The following is a 20,385-nucleotide window of genomic DNA, read 5'->3' as shown; positions in this document are numbered from 1 at the left end:
AAACTATCCAAAGGAAAATGATGGGTCATGGATTTTCTGGGAACGAACGGGTGGGATGCATGAAAAACAGAAGAATAACCAGTCTGTGCACTTTGATACTCTTCACATTAACATCATGTTGTCTGTGGGCAGATCAAGGATTATTATCGCCTCTGCACTCACTGTCCAGCAGGTGTCAGCCTGCAAATACCCAATATGATGCCAACTTAACTCCTCATCACATGCAGACATTAGAAATTCTGCAGCATGATCCGGTGACACTTATAAAACATACTAGTGTTTGTTTTATCCTGTCATATATCTAAAATATAATTTAACATTTGCATTTTGACAATTTAGAGGAGAAAGATGAATATGTGGCTGCTTAGAAACCGGATGCTGCTTTTAAGACCCTCCACTGAGCTCTGTAAAACACAGTGTTCCGTTCAGTAACAATATAGTAGAAAATAATGAGATAGTATTTAAAATATTTTACTGATATCTAATAATATTTGACGTAGAAACTCAGAATGCATATGTATCTACCTATAATGTGATATATTATGACTTTATTAGGATTTCAACTATCTACTGTAATAACAATACAGCACTTCATTCCGGTGGTAACGTGAATCCAGTCTGCACAGACCAGGCGGACAGCGCCCTCTAATGGACACAGTGCGTCACTGGGAGGTATTACGTCTCGGATGTGTCACAGGGCGTCAGGGCGAGTCTTGACTGCAGACATCGTCGAGTGTGCAACCAGGATGCGCATCAATATGAAAAAATCCCACCTCATTTCTCTGAACGGTATGTGATCCTCATTTATTTCAAACCTTGGTTCCTCATCACCTGACGGTCCGTCGAGGGGGTTTGTGCCCTGTGGTGGATGCTGTTTGTGCTGTTAGGAGAGAGCAGCACCTCGCAGCAGGATCAGAATAACACATATTTACAGCCATTGCAGGATCTCAGATGTCGAGTTAGCTGATCTGTTCTGTTTCTAAACGTGTCCTGATTGATGGTGGTGATGAACATGAGTGTTCACCCTGCAGCACCACGCAGCAGCCTCACTGAATGAGCGGATACCATGACGCAATATTTGTTATTGCCTAAATATAATGGCAATATTATTGGCCCTTGCTGCCATAAATAGATTTCCACTGGACAGTTCTGTTCAGTTCTGACTCTGTTTAATAAAGACAAACAGACAGGATGTGTCCTAGTTTCAGAAGACATGCATGATGTGGGCTTTTGAATATGTTATTTGTTTTTTTAATGCATAAACATCTAGTACCGGATGTGTGGCAGTGTGGAGCAGCGTGTCACGCTATTGCAGGCCTTCCCAGATGCTCCCAATAGAGCATAAAGGATTAGATTTTGTCCCTTGCATGTCTGATTTTACTGTTGTCATAACAGAAATGTCACTGAGTTCCTCTATGATTCGCTTCTACCTGTGCTTGAAGGTTGTTTTTCTCTTTTTACGAATACATTTTACACATAACAATGCACCCATGAGCCTATAGTTACAACAGACAGTTCTTCAGCAGCTGAGCTCAGGACTGGAACAGGATCAATACACTGAAATCGAGAAGAACATCAGAGTTACAGGGTGACGAGGGAAAAGAAAGAACAAGGGTGATGACAGAGCAGAATGAGGAGTCATGAGCCATTTGGGAGTCTTTTAAAGGCGAGAAGAGGAGATGAGTTGAAGGAGCGATCGTCTGAGACAGAGGTATTGCAGTGCAGCTGGTGCTGACGGCATCTGCAGGGGTCCAGCTGTGTGCAGCCAGCCTGACTAACTGGGTCATTCTGTCTCTATCCTGTCCCTCAGGACTATGTACCACGAGGACCACCTGAATCTACTTCTAAACACCACTCCACTTGCCTCTTTGCTGCATTTAACATCTCCACCTTCCTTCAAAGATAGTAAACAAAAACAGGAATCTCCATTAGTTTGGTGAAGTTAGCCTGCAGCTAGAATACCAAACATGATCTAGTTCGAGCTCCTCTTACATTTCGTCTCTTGATGCTCTTCACTTTATTCCATCAATTTTGGACTGATGGTCGAATGAAATAAGCACTTTGTAGACAAGTTATGATGGATAGTTTTCAGATATTTTAAATCTTTTATAGATGATTGGTGGCTTCACATTGCTTGTTTTACCCAAAGATATTCAGTTAGTAAAAATGTTAAACTGCTAGAGGTTTTGTCCCCCCTTCAAGCAGACCACATGTAACTGATGACTGTCGGACAGATGATGAAGATCCATGACTCCCCGTGGCTTCGCATTAGATCCACTATAAGTTTCCTAGAGAGCTCCCCACAGTGCTTCAGGCAGTGGAGATTACAGCATGTTAAAAGATGTCTCCCACTGACAACAGCTCCCACACGGCCTAATGAGGCAGAGCATCCATGCTGTAATTGTCATCTGTTTTGGTCTCACACGAGGGTGCCGAAAAGATTAAAGGGCCGGAAACCTTTACTCTCACTCTTCTTTGGATTGTGTGTGTGCATGTGCGTGTCACTGTGCACATGGCTTTGGGTTGTTGTCATGTGAAGGTGACATCATGTTTTTTTATGACGTCGAAACAGGTGTAAAAATAGACCTCGCACGCGAAGACACGATGGCGCGCACACGCTCGTTCCCCTGCTGTCAGAGCAGTATCAAATATCCACACACCAGGTCTGTGCAGATCATAGCTGAAAAGTGATATAAAGTATAAACACACACACACATTTATATATGAGAGACGAGACTCAATGAGTCTGACATGCCAAAGACCTCTCAGGGCCATTTGAAGCAGCGTTCAGCTCAGGTTAGTTAAAGCACTTTTACGCTTCTGTCCTTTTAACCTTTCACATTTTCTTCATACACCATGTTCTCTTTTCCTGTTCCTGCAGCCGCTGTTCTGTGGACCATAGTCCTGCTTTATATTTGTGCTTTAAAGGAGCTTAGTTTCCACATATCTTTCACTTCTCGTGTTTTGTGGGAAGACTGACACAGTGTAGGATGATGGTGACAAATACTTTATTCTTTGTTGTTCTGCCTCGGATCCTCGTGTTATATTAAGTGTTAGGTCATAGTGTTTGTTTGCTGCTCCGCATTTCTTCTGCTGTTTGTTTGTTGGAATATGGTGTCCACTGATACTGGTTAAAAATATGAAGACAACAGGAGTAACGAGTAACAAGTGGCAGCACTACCACACACATTAGGAGTTGGACTCACTCCTTCTGGTTATTTGTTGCACTGGCATGTACGGAAACCTTTTTCCTTCCTCAGAAGATGCCACACGATGATGATCAATGCTTGTGTCGATACAGATTGACTGTCCTTGTGTTTATACCTGGAGTTTCAGTGTAAACCCATCAGCTAAAGCCACAATTTAAGGTACCAGGCAGGTTTCCCTCTTGAGATACTGAACATTTTCCACTCATTGGTTTCACTATTTGTGCAGTTTAAGGCACATTAACATCTTTTAGTGTTAATCTCCCCATAAACCTTCATTCATCACGGGCTGCTTTCTGATCCCTCTAATTGATAACTGGTCTTTCTGCCTTTCTTAAGTGTCAGGAGTAAATTTTTTAGTCTGATATCTGTCATCAAACTGCAGCATGTATTTCTTCATCTGTCTGTCTTACTATTAATGCACAAACTGCATCAGGAGAGGAGGTGTCAAGTCAGTCTGCTGCAGCTCACTTCTCATATCCTACAGCTGTGTGAAAAGTCACACTTTTCCACCACTGAAATCTTTCCACTGCTAATATGAGCGCACTAACAGAGGGGGAAAATGCGGAGCTCAAAACCTCTCATACACTGTTCATCTTAAAATGAAGCATCAACATAAATACAGTTTAACTTATTCTACTATATTTAAATGACGAATTACCAGCAGTTTTCAGGCACAGCTGCCGTCTTGATGAGAGGATGACGTCAGCATCAAACATTTAAAGATGTTGAAGTGTGATTCAGTTACAGTGGCAAGAAAAAGACATTCATGGTCTTTTTCCTGTGCCTAAACTAATAACACCAAAATAATTCAGAACTCTCATGTCTTTATTGAGAACAACCATAAAAACCTCATAATGCTAGTGGAAAAAGTATGTGAACCTTTAGAATTAATAACTGGTTGACAATGATGCCTTCAAATCTTTGGCTGTCACTCGGGGTTGCTTCTTTACCTCATTAAAGAGTGTTTGTTGTGTTCTTGGGGTCATTTTGTTGAAGTTGAAGTGTTTGACATCACTTTGTAACCCTTATCCGGCTTTTTGTAAATCAACAATTCTTGATTGTAGATCCTCTGAAATCTCCTTTTGGCGAGGTATGGCTCACATAAGTGTATTCTTCTTGTTCTGAGCAGACTCTAGTCCAGACCTTCAAACTAATTTTCAGACTTTTTCAGAGCAGATGATGTTTCTGATGTTTTTTTTTGTTTGTTTGTTTGTTTGTTTTTCAGATTCATCTTTGACAAGTTTGTGATCAGATCAGCACACAAGGGAAATCAACGTGCACATATTTAGTACGAACTCACATTGTTCTGCTCTTCAGCCTCTTTTTTATTTGAAATCCATTCACATCCGAGACGCGAACCCACCATGGCCGCTAAGGAGCGCAGCCCCCGCCATCGGCCATGGTCGGTCTACCGGGCCAACACATTTGATCTCTCAGCTGAGATGATGGGGCTGGCTCTCTCAGGTAACTAAGTAACTGCTACCATGGTAACCCGTTTAGTTCATTAATGGTGAAATATCAGCATTTAAAAGAGCTTCCCCTCTCTCTCGTGTTTATCCCACAGGCAAAAGTCAGGATCCAGATGAGCCGGTTCTTGAGTTTAGTGTGGGTAAGTTGGGACCCACAGACACACACACACACACACACACACACACATTACACATGCATCAGATTGTGTATTGTGATTTGTGAGATTGGTTCATTTTCTCACCACATCATCTGTGTGGACTGATTTATTTTATTCCTATTCATTGTTCAACCTGAAAGCTTTACTGTAAACAACTGCTTGTCAACTCAGATATACTGTTTTAGATTCCTCCCCTGAGGATTAGTGACATCCCACTAGTAAATCCCACAGTTTGTAATCTCCTGTGTTTATATGTTGCAGCCTGCAGTGAACTGGTTACTCCGTCTCTGGATCGTAAGCCAACCAGCTTTGTCGCTGTGAGCTGCACCACTCCACCACAGGCCTTCTGGACCAAGCACGCTCAAACCGAAATAATTGAGGTACACCACAGCTTGCCTGCCCTTCCTTCCTTTCTACTGTCAGAGGCGTCAACCTTTTTCATTCTTCTCACTCTCTCTTGCAGGGGACCAGTAACCCTATCTTCCTGAGCAGTATAGCATTCTTCCAGGACTCTATGATCACTCAGCAGACTCAGGTCAAGCTTTCTGTCTACGATGTGAAGGACCGTGCCCAGGGCACAGTAAGACTCATATTTATTCAACATTTACTGTCTACACCTATCCAAGTGAAATAAACTAAATCGTTTGTGTGTAACTGTTTTTATGTGACAGATGTACATGCTTGGCTCAGCCATGTTTTCTGTGAAGGAGCTGCTGCAGGACAAACACCACAGACTGCACCTTGCTCTCAGGTAACAGGCAGACATGCAGCAACACACTGAGCTATTTCCTCTGTAAATGTCAAAATTATGATTATGATGAATTATATGCTGAATTTGGGCTCAGGGATGTTGAATTTATTTGTAATCTGTGTGTTAGGTCAGCCGACAATGTCCGTGTGGGCAACATCACCGTCATCGCGTGGCAGATAGAGGAGAAGCGTGAGCAGAGAGCTCCTGTTGCAAGGTTACAGAGAGGAGACACTGTTAATGGAAGGGTGAGAGATCAACATCTGTTTGTCATAATATAAGATAGAAACATTTTTAACATCACAGTAAGTCATACTGCACTTTCTGGGTGGCAGATGGTTCTCCCTGTTGACGAAAGTCTGACTGAATCTATGGGCATTCGATCCAAGTCTTCATCTCTGTGCAAAGATCCACTGCTGAAGGCTGGTGAGCGTGATTCCACGTGAACTAAACATTAAGCTACTGTTGTGATCAATGGTTTTGATAATGTGTTTTGGTGTGATTCAGTGTTTGGCGGCATCATGTCGCGGACGTACCGTTTCCCCACCACGGATGGCAACCACCTCCGGATCCTGGAGCAGATGGCAGAGAGTGTGCTCTCCTTGCACATTCCTCGACAGTTTGTGAAACTGCTGCTGGAGGAAGATGCCGTCAGGTAACATTAGAAATGTACTGTAGTAGCTCAGATTTTCAGTTTTCTTTAATGTAACATGAATTAATTACTATTAAATTAATATTAAATCATTACAATTATCTAGTATTTCACCTTAATGATAACAAGATTAGAGAAACCTAACTAACTAAACATGCTGCATGATCTGCAAACTGAGATCATCAGTGCATCAGCTGCATGTACTGATCATTACATCCTTTGTTGCACAGGGTGTGTGAGCTGGAAGAACTGGGGGAGCTGTCTCCATGTTGGGAAAACCTGAGGAGGAAGATCATCACTCAGTACCAGACCATCATCCTCACCTACCAGGAAACTATAAGCGACCTGCACGAGTATAAAGGTGTGAACAACATGTATTTTCATGTAAAATATCACAGTAGTTCTTTTAATTCCCTTATACACAGATATATTTCTTTCTGGTTTGTGTCTCCTCTCAGGTCCTTCGTTTAAGTCTAGCACCTTAAAAGCTGAGAGGAAACTGGAGTTCATTCCCACTAACCTTCACATCCAGAGGATGAGAGTGCAGGGAGAGTCTGGTTATGGTAGGTTTTGGTGGACCTATGTTTACAGTCCATGCATGCAGTATTCCCGATTTCATACATTGTCCTGTGTTCTGATCAGATTGGACATATGACGTTGTGACTATCGGAGCTCCTGCAGCACATCACCAAGGCTTTAAAGGCTGCGGTCTCCGAAAGCTGCTGCACAAGCTTGAGGAAGCCAGGACACAGTGAGTAAAGCTAAGCAAGGAACCACAAGGTTAATGAAAGCATTGGGTTTTATAGGTGATTAACTAATCTTTCTTCTGATTTGCTTGTCTTGCTTTATTTAGTACATATGAGGAAGAGAGGTGAGATCCTGGATCATATTTGTGTGGTTTTTTTTTGGCATTGCCTTCTCTACCACACGTGTTCCATAATTCAATTTCTCCTTTGTGTCTCTGTCTTTCACGCACACATCAAAGCTCTGCTGGCTCTGGATCTAAAGGGATGGCCTTCCAGCCTCAGGATGTCCTGAAAGCAAAGGAGCTGATTGGCCAAATTAACACTCTGAAGACACAGGTGTGTTACTACACTGAACGTCTGTCGCGAGCTGCCAAAGAACGTTCAGCCAATGCTTTGGAGAGAACCCTGGCCATCCTCACTGAGAAGGTAAGACAAATGCAGAACTTAAAGTTACTTCTCTATTTAATCTCACAACACTTTGTCCTCTTACTTTCACTCTTGGGCCCTTGACCTCGATTTTATCTCTTACCACATGGATTTAAAGTAACACTATTTTTAGATAGCCATTTGCAGAACTTTGGGTTACTACTAGATTTAGAATTTAGACATAGAAATACAGGAAATAATTATATTTTACATTTTATTTTGCTGAGACATTTGGACTGTGAGAGTAGACTCCATCACTCGACTGACAGGCAGACAGAACATTCAGTACCATTATCACCCTCCCCTGGAGTGGTTGACTAATAAAGCACCATGAGCAAGATGTGTAATAGTTCAGGAGGTCAAAAGGGTAACTTCAAGGAAATGAAAGCCCTGTCTTGCGGTGGCTGATATCAGTGTTTATGAGTCCACCATTAGGAGAACATTGAACCACAATGGTGTGTGTAGCACAAATGTAAAGAGGAAGACGCTATACTCAGTTTGCTTAAGGCCATGTATGTAGGCTACTGGAAGAATATTCTGTCGCCGAATGAGATTAGGAAGTAGCAGTTTGCTTGAATGAGAAGTACCAGGATGGCTTCTCATCATTGATGGAGCGATTAATTCTACACACACATTAACTCTAGTCCAACCTCTGACCTTAATTCTAAAGAAATCCTGTGGAAGGAGGGAGTTCATGTGTAAAAGTCAACCAACATCACTGAGTTAAAGCTGTACTGATATGTTGTACTGTACTGTTATAAACAACCATAGGTTCAATTACGATTCTACGTTAACATAGACCACAAAACATTGTTTTATGGTGAAAGGTAGAATCTCTAAAAAAACAATAATCACCCTCATTTTTAATGTCATAGTTTATGAACTTTAAAGACCATCTTTTGCCCTGAGTCAATGTTAATTTAACTTCACCTGATGCCTGCAGCATAAGAACATACTTACAACTTTCTTTAATCCCTCTTTCTCTGTCCTCCTGCAGACTCGTCAGCTGGTGACCGTGTGTGACTCCAAGCTCCTCTCCTCTGCGATCCTCGCTCTTGCAGCCGCCTGCCCAGAGACCACTCAGCAAAGCACTCCGTCCCCATCCTCCTCCTCCCTCTCACCGTCCTCTCGTACCCCATCCCGTTCCCCATCTCGGCACCCCACTTCTCCGTCCCGTGCTACCACTTCGCCCTCTCGCCATGCGGCTCCTCCAGAGGGCAGTGAAGGGAGTAAAAACAAGCGTGCTTCCTTGCAGGCAGATTTGCATGAGGAGGAGTGGGTAAGAGAAAGCCCATCTGTCTCTTTAATGTCTTGTGTTTTATTAATCATGACTAAGTTTATACGTAATTCTTTGTGTGTTTGTAGGAGAAAGTTTGGCTAAATGTTGATAAGAGCCTGGAGTGTGTGATCCAGAAGATCGACAGGTTGCTACATCAAGACAAACTCCACAGTGACAGCAGTTCTGAGGATGTCTTCCTGCTCGCCAACGAGGAGCCAAACAACACTAAGAAAGGTACAAACACACACACACATAATGAGAGAAAATTACACTTATGTATTGATTGAAGTCATATCTATGTTCAGAGATAAATATAAAATTTAAATGATCCACATGTTTCCATAGTATCTAAAGCACTTTCTCATCATCCTCATCCATCATGCTAATCTCTATTACCACTCCTATCCTCACATCCATCACAATCAATCATCATCATCCTCGTCCTCTCCTCGGATTCCTGCATGCTCTTCCCACATCACATCTTTAGGTTCATTCTTATAATCACCTCAAACTGCTTCAGTGATTCTGTGCGTTTAAAATATGAAAAACAATGTTAAGTTGAAAACACAGCTGGAGTTTTTAGTGATTTTATTTTACTTTAGAAATGTTCTCTTAATGTTCTATCACACAGAAACAAGTCCTGAAGTAGAAAAGACATCCCCAGGTGAGAACAATTGTTCCTTTACAGACTTTTCATAAAAACTATGAAATGAAAAAGTGTCTGTCATCAGCAATAACGGCATTTTATATAAATGATAAAAGTGAAACTTTCATTATCTTACAGTCAAGAATGTAATTTGAAAAGCAAAGTGAAGAAAATGAATTTGCTACATCCACAAGTTTCACAATCTTGCTGTCAGAAGACCATGTGGGGATGTTTATAATGTGACAGCAGCTAAATGCTCTGAGGAGGATGCATTTCAAATAAGTCATGATAATACTGTGAGCTGCTGATAAATGTTTAGATATGTTCATCTTTAAATGCTGATGCACTAAATTGTATGTACACTATGCACATACTCAATGTGTGTATTTAAATATGTGTGTATAGGTGTGTAAACTCTTTGCTGTGTGTGCAGGCGAGTGGTGCGACGCTCTCTATCCTCTCCTCACTACACTGACGGACTGTGTCTCTCTGATGAGCGACAAGGCAAAGAAGGCCCTGGTTTTTCTACTGATGCAGGACTGCGCTCCCACCATTGCCATGAGCCTTACGCTGCAGTACCGCCGGGATGTTGTCTTCTGCCAGACGGTGTGTACCTGTCTTTCATACGTAGTTTGAAATTTGTAAGAAGTACGCATGTGTATGTAATAACTATTCTGACGTGAGTTGTGCTGTTTACAGCTGACAGCTCTAATCTGCGGCTTCACTCTCAAACTGAGGAACAGTCTCTGTGACTCGGGCTTCCTCAGGCAACTACACACCATCGGTTTACTGGTGCAGTATGAGGGCCTGCTCAGCACCTATGGTAACCAGTGTGTGAGGAGAGTGTGTATATGTTTGTCTGCATGTATGAAAGTTTAGAAATCAAAGAGTACACTCCTTTGAAATCTTGCAGAAATCAATTTAACATACATGTGCATCTGCATTAAAATCTACCTTAGACTGCATTTCATTAAAATCTATTAATTGGTTTTTGACTGGTTGTTGTTCTTTGTGATACTGTTTTAGATTGTGGTAGAAGGGTAGTGAATATTAATTTGTTATCTTGTGTGAGTGAACCCCTGTGTTGATTTTTTTAAAAGGGGAGGAGCTGGCCATGTTGGAGGATATGAGCGTAGGAGTGATGGACCTGAGAAACGTCACCTTTAAAGTTACCCAAGCAACTTCGGGTTTCTCCCCGGACATGCTGCCGGTAATCACCGGAAACAGGAGCGGCTTCAACGTCAGGGTCCCATTGCCTGGAGCAATGTTTGACACCCTGCCTCGAGAAATCCAGAATGGGATGCTGCTGCGTGTGCAGCCCGTCCTGTTCAACGTGGGGATCAACGAACAGCAGACGCTGGCTGAGAAGTGAGTCGCGGTGGTTAGAGTGTAGGAACGTTACAGTAAGGCTCACAGAGAAAGAGAAACAGAAAGCAGAGAGGGCACTGCAGATAAAAAGGGCATTTTTACATTATTTAAAAATAGATTTTAACAACTACAGGTAAATCAGTGTGTCTGATATAACAACATCAGAGCCCCAACGACTGGCTGCTTCCCTTTATTTCCCTTTATAACACAGATTGTACAGTACAATACTGTGACATGATCCCCCCATTTAGTACAGAGCAGCAGCACACTAACAGGCCGCATATGAAGAGAAACTCTAACATTGTACTTTTCCAGGTTTGGAGACACGTCACTGCAGGAAGTCATCAACATGGAGAGCATGACTCGCCTCAGCTCGTACTACGATCAGTTTAAAGAAGTCCTGCCAGAGGACTGTGAGTCTGTATACATACATACATACAAACAACAAATTTTTACAATTACATTTCACTCATATTTCACACCTGTGTTCATTTCCTCAGGCCTCCCCCGCTCCCGCAGTACCACAAGTCTCCCTGACCTACTCAAACTGCTGAGCCAGAACGTGAATGCCAAGAAAAGCAAGAATGTGGAGATTTTGTGGCAGGCGGCCGAGGTGCACTTGATTTTCACGTCTTAATATTCAGCCCCCACATTTAAAAGCTCATATTTATCTCCTCTAATCTCTTTCTCTAAACCTTAAAGGCATGTCGGCGCCTGAACGGGGTGCGTTTCACCAGCTGTAAGAGCGCCAAAGACCGCACAGCCATGTCTCTAACCTTGGAGCAGTGTCAGATCCTGCAGCAGGAGCATGCTCTGGCCCCACAGGTGTTCTACCAAGCTTTGGACTGTATGCGCAGGTCAGTCCAGTCTCTGCACCAAACATCATTAGAAAACTAATGTATTTGCCAGAAGCAATAATGCATCGCTTCTGTTTCTCCACAGTGAGGGCTGCAGAAGAGAGAACACCATGAAGAATGTAGGATGTCGCAAATACGCCTTTAACTCTCTCCAGCTCAAGGCCTTCCCCAAACAATATCGCCCTCCAGAGGGGACATATGGGAAAGTTGAGACCTAAGTCTAAGTGGACTCCTCTAAATGGAGAAAACCAAAAGACTGACGAGGGAAACAACGATGGTCCCACACAAAGAGAAACACCAACACAAACTGGAACAGCCCTTTGTTATGTGCTTAGTCACTGTTGATGTCCAAGTGCCAGTGCTACTGTAGATTGTTTATGGCGGTTCCCTCTCTCCTCTTAGTATTACTAGAATAACAGTCTCCACAGACATTTCACAGCAAAACCAATGAAGATACATTTCTGTGTTACAGTGTAGACAGTATGCAAACACCACTGTTGTCCGCTGTACCATTAGTAGCAAAGTGACTTTCAAGTTACAATGACACAATGAGCAATGTGGGGTTCGGTGTCTTGCTCAAAGACACTTCAACATGTGGACAGGAACCAGGAATCGAACCACTTACCCTGTGACTCATGGACCACTGCTTTTACCGTTTATTTTGACATTTAAAAGTTAAGGCAGGATATTCTATATATTTTTTTCTTATTGTCAACAAATCCCAAAGACAACAATTAAGAATTTTCTGTGTATCAAGTCCTTAAATACTGTACCATATTTCTTGTTCACAAATTATTAAAAACACGCCAGTGAGCTTCACTGTTGCACTGGCTAACACGTTTCTCCTTTATAGTGAACATTGGCACTGTAGTTCTGCATTAATCCCATATCAACAACAATTTCTCATATACAATCACTGGAAAGGGAGCAGCTATGAAATGGTGAACACATTTTTGTGTCAGAAACCCTACAAATTTATTCTTACTTCAGAATTTGATCCAAAATCAAACAGAAAGTCTAGAAGAACTGTAGAATTGGTAGGCATGGTGCTCGCATGGAGAAGGAAAGTAGTGCAAAATGCAAATCTGGAGGAATGAGTATTTGGAGTTATGTGTGTCATTTTTAGTTAAATAGTTGACAATAAAAAACATATATAAAATAATTCCTGCCTCTTTCTTTAAGGCTACACAAAGCAAAACGTTTATGTAGAAATTTCCAGTGTAAATAGCAAAGAGAGGATGCACTGAGATCACTAAAATCACCCTATTTGTCAGTGCTGCAAGAACCAACCGATGAACGCCCAATAAGAAATGGTGCATGTTACCTCCTCGCTGTAATTTGGAGCTGCCTACATGTAAAGATGTTCAGTGCAGCTTTAAATCCAAAGTATGCAAGACAGCAGACGACCAGATTCATGAACACTTACTGTATTTCTTATTTCAACTTGGTCACTGTAGGTCAACAACATGATTTCATTTATTTTAGTGCTTTTAGCCTGTTGTTTGTTCTCCTCCCACTGTCACTCCTTCGTCTAATCTTCACACATCAATCACATAAATAATCAACTCATATTATCTCCTGTATAACAAGCACAGATCTTTAAAAAAGGTGCATATCTCACACTAGTCTCTGGCATTTTTATACCAGTGCCGTCTTATCAAATGTGATTTATTGAAGTTCTTCTGATGCTACACTGAAAGCATTAATGGGGAACTGGTTCACAACTAGTGGGCTTTGGAAGCCGCGCATCACATTATTCTACAGTTACGTCTCTTCAGAGACATATATTTGAGGTTTGATGGCCCTTCATATTTGGTGTTTTCACTGCACTCACTTGAATTATGCAGATGTTTGTGATCAGTGAATATGATAAACATTCATTTAATCAGCATGAGGATTAAGAACCTACTGCTTTGTACTATGGCATTTGTACACTATTGCAAAAGTACCTAATTAAGAGCACCCATCAAACATGTTTTCACGCTTAAGGAAAATAATGCATATTGCATTACTGTACCAACACCTATTCTGTTGTCACTTTACAGGCTCCAATGTACCTTATTGTACAAAATTTACAGAGACTGTGGTTTTTATTTTAAAAATGTTATTTTGCTGTATTTATGTTGAAATGACTGGTGTTGCCAAATGCTGTTATAGTTTAACTACTGTTATTGAGTAACTTATGACCTTGTTCTGATAAGTTGTACATGTATAGAGTTAGACAGGAGAGTTTGGAGGGATGCCTGCTGAAACTGGATAATGAATAAAAGCTTGTCAAAACAAATTGAGTGTATGGTCATGAATTAAGTGGTTTTGTAGGTTATTAACTGTTTTGCATGAATGTCCCACCTCATACATAGTGATTTAAAGTGAGTCATCTTTAAAAGGCTGCGCTCATTAATCCGTTTTTTATAATTATCTCTGTTCAAAAAACAATCTCCGGAAATATCCGGAAATGGCGTCACTGCCATAGATTGTGTTCAAGAGGAATCACTTCGGTGGAAAAAAAAAGATCCACTGTTCCAGTGGTTCCCACACCCTGTCCCCAGGCCTCCCTGCCCTGCTTGTTTTCCAGCTATCCCTGCCCCACCCACTGCAGACTCCAGATCACCTGGATTAGATGAGTTCAGTCCATGAGAAGCGGGTAGATCCACCTGATCCAGACACTTGACCTACTTCTTAATTCAACCTGTGGTGCTCGGGAATGACCACAGAGTGAGAGCTCTTCGCCTCGCCGTCCTCTCCAGCCTCTGTGCGCCGTGCACCGGCTGGGATCTGCTCCAGGATCGACTTGTTGTTGAAGTGGAGCGGTGAGGTCGCACATTTCCTCCTGATCTGAACAGCTGTGTGTGGATTCAGGTTCACAAAGACTTGGACATGCTTGTTTTGTGTGTGTAGATAAAGGGAGTGGACGACATTATTATTATTACGATCCATTATTATCTATTGAGAACTCACACGGATGGGTTTTCTGTTGTTTAACGCAGGTACAGTGTTGAAGATCAATCTCCTCTTTGATATATTTTGCTTTTAGACCTTTTAGTAGATATTTGCGTCATGTTTTGTGGACAGTATTTATTTAGTGAATCAGATTGAAGTCACTGATCCGATTAGATTTACCTTATAACTGGTTGACAAGCTCAAAACAGAAGATCCAGATAGATAGAACCAGATCCTTCACAGATGAAGAGTTCAATCCGCCGGAAACAGTTTTTTTCCAGCTTTGAGGAATGTTACATTATGCAATCGAGGAAAAATGACCATGATCCAGCTGTTTCCTTCTGAATTAACAGAGGTATATGCAGCACTGCTGCTGTGAACAGTGGAGGATTAGGAGAAACTTTATTATCAGGCTGCTTGGAGAAATTAAAGTGTGGCAAGTGCATCTAGCAAATGTTGTGAAATGAACTCACAGATGATAGAGAATCAGATTTATCATTAACTTTTGTGTCTTCTTACATAACCCCCCCCCATTCAGTCCACTCCCCATTCAGTTGCTAAATGTACTTGTTGCTATTCAAAGGTTGTTTGCAGCAGACCACCGTTGCTTCCAGTCTCTGAGGAGAACAGCACTTTCCTGAAACACTACACTTTATCTGTTTCACACAGCGGTAAGCGTGATTAAATAAATAAGAAAATGTTTTTGGTGCCCGTGGAAACATTTATCTGTACTTGTCAGGGAAATGCTATATACTGATTTTCTAATTTTCTACCAATTACTTTTGTGAACACTTGTTATACTAAAGTTGTTGCTCCATAGGCTCCACTATGAGTAAAAAGCTGCTGGTGGATGTGGACTGCGGGGTGGACGATGCTCAGGCCATCATGTTGGCGCTGGCGGCCCCCAACGTGGAGGTCCTGGGCATCACCTGTGTGCATGGAAACACCTCAGTGGAGAACGTGTGTAAAAATGCACTGCGTGTTCTGCAAGTCTGCAATAAACTAGAGGTGCGTGCAGCACAGATGTGATTTTCTTTCAGGCACAGTTATTCGGTGATACTCACATGACTTACTGCTACTTAATGTGTAATTCAAATATTCATCAATATCAGTGTGTTGGCTCAGTTATCTGGATTAATGGATGTGGGCTGACACAAGCTGGAATTTACTGCTATCATGTGACATGTGAGGATGCAGTTTGTGAAACTGCCAACAATGAGTTGGCAGTTTGAAGTCCCATGACTTGAACCAGGAAATGAGCTCCTTAGCTTTAGTTGTTAAGTTTGAGTTACATGAAAACACTTTAAAATAAATCAGATTACTGATTTTCCAAATGGTGACACTGGATGTTCATCTCCTCTTACCAGTGCCTCATAGTTATGGACATATTACTTAAATTATTTAGGCTACCGTAATTATTAGTGGTCAACTGATTCATCAGGCCAATCTTTGACATTTTGCCTGCACTCACACGTACTCACAGTACTTGTTTTTTGCACATTCTTGGCCCCAGAAACATGTAATTCGTTTAAAGGAGTCACAAGTGTCTTGTGCCCTTCCTATATCGCCACTCAGTTTTTTTTTATGTGCCACACTCCCTCCATTTCCTAATAATGGATTTAACTACTTCAATGCATATTCAGTGTTTTATAACTTCCCCTAACTGGTTCTTTTAAAGAATCTTTTCTTGAGTTGACAGGAGAGAGGATTCAGATTCAGGAGCTTCCACATACAGGTCTATTAGTTCTGCTGTTTTTAAACACATTCACGAAACCCAACCCCGACCACATTTCATCTTGTAGTTAGGGCTTGTACCATGATACACATCTTATTTAGCAAAACTGAAATACAGTCAAGTATCTGACAATATACTACTGAATTGGAAATATATATTTATATATTGAGAATATTTGTTTTTGTAGTATCTATACAGAATTTTATATTAGAATTTTATATGTTCACCTTTTGTTCCCTTTGCATGCACCAGATTCCAGTTTTTAAAGGTGCTGCCAAGCCAATCCTTGGGAAAACCATTGATGCAGGACATTTTCATGGGCAGGATGGGCTGGGAGACGCCCCTGACCCCCATGCTCCTGGGTTGGATCTAATTCAGAAGGAGAGTGCTGTGTCAGCTATAATCAGGATTGTCAATGAAAACCCAGGAGAGGTGAGAGATGTGCCAGAGCCCCACATTTGTGCATTCATGCTTCCTACATTTCTCAAATATGTGTTTATTTCTCAGGTATCTCTGGTTGCCACAGCACCGCTTACCAACCTCGCTCTAGCTGTGAGGATGGATCCATCTCTCCCGAGCAAACTCCGAGGGGTTTACATCATGGGAGGCAACACTGAATGTCCGTATAACAGTGTCAGGATCTGGTTTTCATTGTACAATGACTAATGTAAACACTTGAAGAATAGTTTTCCTAACCTGATATCTCCAATGCTTTGTCAGTTGCCTTATTTCAACAACATCAAAAACAAGATGCTGCACAAGCAGTCAGTTGTTTTCTGTGGTGTTTTTTTTTTTCAGCTCGAGGAAACACCACCGTGTGTGGCGAGTTCAATTTCTCTGCTGATCCAGAAGCTGCTTACATTGTACTGAATGACTACCAGTGTCCCATATACTTGGCCTGCTGGGAGTTTACCTGCCACAGCAAGCTGCCCTGGGTGAGGCTTTCTCCAACATACATGCTTTTCTCAATTTACTTAGTAAAGTCACTAATAAGGTAACAACAAAGACATCAGATGAACATTGCAGCCTCCCTGTGTTGACATGTCACATTTTATTGACAGTCGTTCTGCGATACCTGGCTGACACAGAACACAGACAAAGCTCGCTTCATGGCACGGGTCTTCAAACACAGCATCGAAGCATCGAAGACAGAGCGTCTACAGAAAGAGTTAGTAGCTGGCATGGGTTTCATTTCCTGCGACTCATACGCCATGGCAGCTGCCGTTGACGACTCCTTCGTCATAGAAAAGGAACAACAGCCAGTTAGCGTAGAGCTGTCGGGCGCATACACCAGAGGCATGATGGTAGTAGATACTGTGGGCTTCCTGAACAAGACTCAAAAGGCTTTCATCATTAAAAAGGTGGATTTGGAGAAGTTTAAGCAGATGATGATGGCTGCTTTAGCCTAACAGAATGTACTGTCTGTGGAGCTTAGCTCAATATTAACATGTTTTTTTTTTTTTTTTTTTTTTTTAAATAGAAATGTCTTTTAAAAAAATGTTTTTAAACTCATTTTTATTATGAATCATAAACCAGCATGCCCTATATAACAAAGCAAAGTGACTAAACTTTTAACTTGTAAAGCAGAGATGACAAATTTTCCAATTTACTACTGTGTATGTTCACAATAAAAAATATTTCAAAGACACTCACAGTTTGGATGAAGAGCCTCTTTATTCCATAATGCAAAACACATACGCATTCATCCAAAATAACATGTTATTCTTGGTGAAAATTAAAGCTTCTCCAGCCTTTTTCAGTGAAGCATTATGCTAATTGGATAATGAATGTCACTTCTTTCATCTTTGTTGGTCCGTTGCTATGCTTTCATGACAAATGTCCCTCACATGAAGTATTGGAACAGCACATACACTGGAGCCTTTGAAGTAAATCATTAAGTATTTACAGCTGCTCATCCAGTATTCACAGAACCAAATGGCAACATCAGCTTTCAGTTGGTTCCTCAATATGCTTTCCTTCCTCTGAATCTTGACCTTGCGTCAAGCTGTGAATAGACGACAGGCACTGATCAGTTTTTAGCATATTTTAAAACATGAACTTTATGTAACTTGAACTCTCAATAAAATTCTCTCTGTGTTTCTGATGGTTTAGGTTCAGGAAAGAGGAAGATAAACACTCTTCCACTTCCCAAATGTTTTATACATCAGTCTATAAAAACACTGTCCAACAGTCCAGTCTTGCATCAATCCAATTTAATTTTTTCGGACTTACCATTGACCGCTTGCACTCAAAGAATGATGTCTGCAGGGCTTTGCAGTGGCCTCTCTTCAAACACTCACTGGGCAACTTCCCCTCCTGATAAGTTAAGAAACCAGTTACAGTTCTGTGGGTCCTTTTTATGAGTGAAATGTGCTTTTCGACTCACTGTGCTCTACATAAGAAATGTAACCTGCAGTTTTTTCAGGAGTAAAAGACTAAAGTATAGTGATGTGTACAGCTATGCAGGCTTTAACAGTTGAAGTTTCCAATGGAAAAATTTACGTTTTCTATTCAAAGAACACTGTAAAAGTAATTTTAAAGAGCAGGAACTAATAAAGTAGGACTATATAGTACTGAAACCAGCAATTCAATTCAATTCAATTCAATTCAATTCAGTTTTATTTGTATATTGCCAATTGACAACAGAAGTTATCTCAAGGCACTTTACAGTGCAAGGTTTAAGACTTTACAGAGAATAATTATACAAAAAATGATATAGAAAACCCAACAATCCCATTTGAGCAAGCTTCAGCAGGCAAGTAATATGAAATCCATCTATTTCCATGTTTAAGGATGAATTGCTTTTAGAATTGATCAAATACAAATATTTGCTGTATATGAAAAGCTGTAGAGATCAAAAGTAGAACTAAACTTGCTTTTCACTAGTTCATTATGAAACCATTTCCTATTTTCCTAGATAAAATGTTAAAGTACAATTTTAAAAGGCAAGCCAAGAATATCCTCATATGAAATACATCTGAAACCACCAGGACTCTGAGGAGACTGTTGTTATCACTTTGTCTAGCACTGTTCATCATCTAGCTAATATTAATCCTGCTTTGGTTAGTGGGGCTTCTCAGTGGCAGGACTAGTTAGACATGTGGGAAAGAAAACTAAACCAAACACAGGGAGGTCTGATGGATTCTCTCTGTCCTACAAAGGCAAAGTACAGTTATGATGCTACATGCATGACTTTAGCTTGCTAGTCGGCTAAAAGAGCTAGTCATCTTTTTCACCACAATTGGTGGAGATGTCCAAAAAACGATTATACGAACTGGGTTGTCTGATGGATTATTGTGAGTGGATATTGCCTTCAATGGATCAGATAAGATAAAACCATCTGAGTGTAATTTGCTAGCGGTTAGCTCGCAAATTGCTGGCTAGCTGGTTACAACGCTGGCATTTAATGTTACCTTTATAGGACATCGTACTGACATAAAGGTGTGGCTACGTTTGTAAATAATAGATTAAAATTTTTAATTTGCTTAAAACTTATACTGTCATTACGGACTATTAAGTTAAAATTGTTGGGAACAAAATGGAAAATTGGTCAATTTAAATGGACTCACAAAAGGTGCACATGTTAAGAGAAATCATAGAGATAAACTGTGCTTTTTAAATGTAGTAATCTGTTATTGAAAACTGTAAGAAGTGCAGCAGGTAGTTTAGATATGATGACCAGAGGACGTTTAGTACTTACCTTTACAACACAGTCGTGCTGAAGGAGACATGCCTTAAAGTCTTCTTTGATTCCTGCGCAGGCTCGGTTATCCTCCTCTTTATCCTCGTAATATTTCGGCATCTTGTCGAGTCCACTTTAACACAGATATCCCCTCATTTATAAGCTGACTAGATCAGAAACTGACTATTTTCTATTCGTTGTCAATGTTATGAAAGCTGGGAGCCACCATGTTTCTGACAAGGCATGAAGGGAAAACGGAAGTTCCTGGCAGAACAGGTGCATGCTGGGAAGGTTTGTAGTTCTTCGCGTCTTTGAAGGTAATGCTGATGTATTGTCGCTTCTGAGGCTATGTCAGCTAAATTTCTCTAATTATATTTGCAGCGGCTTTAGTTTTTTCCACCCCGTTTGTTTTAGCACTGTTCAGAAATCAAATCTGGTGATGCAGATGGTATGAGTAATGCAAGTAGAAC

The 20,385-nt window shown here is 41.1% G+C and overlaps 3 protein-coding genes across 3 annotated transcripts; 2 read left to right on the top strand and 1 right to left on the bottom strand.

The window, feature by feature from the left end:
* Positions 1 to 700: 700 nt before the first annotated feature.
* On the top strand, positions 701 to 13,808 carry inpp4aa (inositol polyphosphate-4-phosphatase type I Aa). The gene is made up of 24 exons (XM_026377361.1): positions 701 to 789; positions 4,435 to 4,673; positions 4,774 to 4,818; positions 5,098 to 5,216; positions 5,300 to 5,416; positions 5,508 to 5,587; positions 5,715 to 5,832; positions 5,920 to 6,010; positions 6,092 to 6,239; positions 6,467 to 6,597; positions 6,695 to 6,799; positions 6,879 to 6,987; positions 7,090 to 7,107; positions 7,222 to 7,408; positions 8,406 to 8,687; positions 8,774 to 8,921; positions 9,319 to 9,351; positions 9,767 to 9,939; positions 10,033 to 10,156; positions 10,434 to 10,701; positions 11,017 to 11,114; positions 11,202 to 11,314; positions 11,404 to 11,558; positions 11,644 to 13,808. Exons 2-24 carry the CDS (start codon positions 4,574 to 4,576, stop codon positions 11,774 to 11,776), a joined length of 2,895 nt encoding a protein of 964 aa, XP_026233146.1. The 5' UTR covers positions 701 to 789; positions 4,435 to 4,573; the 3' UTR covers positions 11,777 to 13,808.
* Positions 13,809 to 14,194: 386 nt separating this feature from the next.
* On the top strand, positions 14,195 to 17,881 carry si:dkey-4e7.3 (nuc_hydro_CeIAG domain-containing protein). The gene is made up of 7 exons (XM_026377281.1): positions 14,195 to 14,545; positions 15,082 to 15,169; positions 15,319 to 15,506; positions 16,486 to 16,665; positions 16,741 to 16,852; positions 17,032 to 17,168; positions 17,295 to 17,881. The coding sequence occupies exons 3-7, from the start codon at positions 15,327 to 15,329 to the stop codon at positions 17,640 to 17,642; spliced, it is 957 nt and encodes a 318-aa protein (XP_026233066.1). The 5' UTR covers positions 14,195 to 14,545; positions 15,082 to 15,169; positions 15,319 to 15,326; the 3' UTR covers positions 17,643 to 17,881.
* A 26-nt stretch (positions 17,882 to 17,907) lies between these two features.
* LOC113173749 (cytochrome c oxidase assembly factor 5) lies at positions 17,908 to 20,158 on the bottom strand. The gene is made up of 3 exons (XM_026377282.1): positions 19,934 to 20,158; positions 18,466 to 18,549; positions 17,908 to 18,238 (listed from the first exon to the last, which is right to left on the bottom strand). Exons 1-3 carry the CDS (start codon positions 20,033 to 20,035, stop codon positions 18,197 to 18,199), a joined length of 228 nt encoding a protein of 75 aa, XP_026233067.1. The 5' UTR covers positions 20,036 to 20,158; the 3' UTR covers positions 17,908 to 18,196.
* Between the last annotated feature and the right edge of the window lie 227 nt (positions 20,159 to 20,385).

This window comes from Anabas testudineus, chromosome 21 (genome assembly GCF_900324465.2).
Source record: "Anabas testudineus chromosome 21, fAnaTes1.2, whole genome shotgun sequence".
NCBI classification, from domain to species: Eukaryota; Metazoa; Chordata; class Actinopteri; order Anabantiformes; family Anabantidae; genus Anabas; species Anabas testudineus.
Note: the sequence above shows the minus strand (reverse complement) of the source record. Positions and strands in the feature narration are given on the sequence as shown.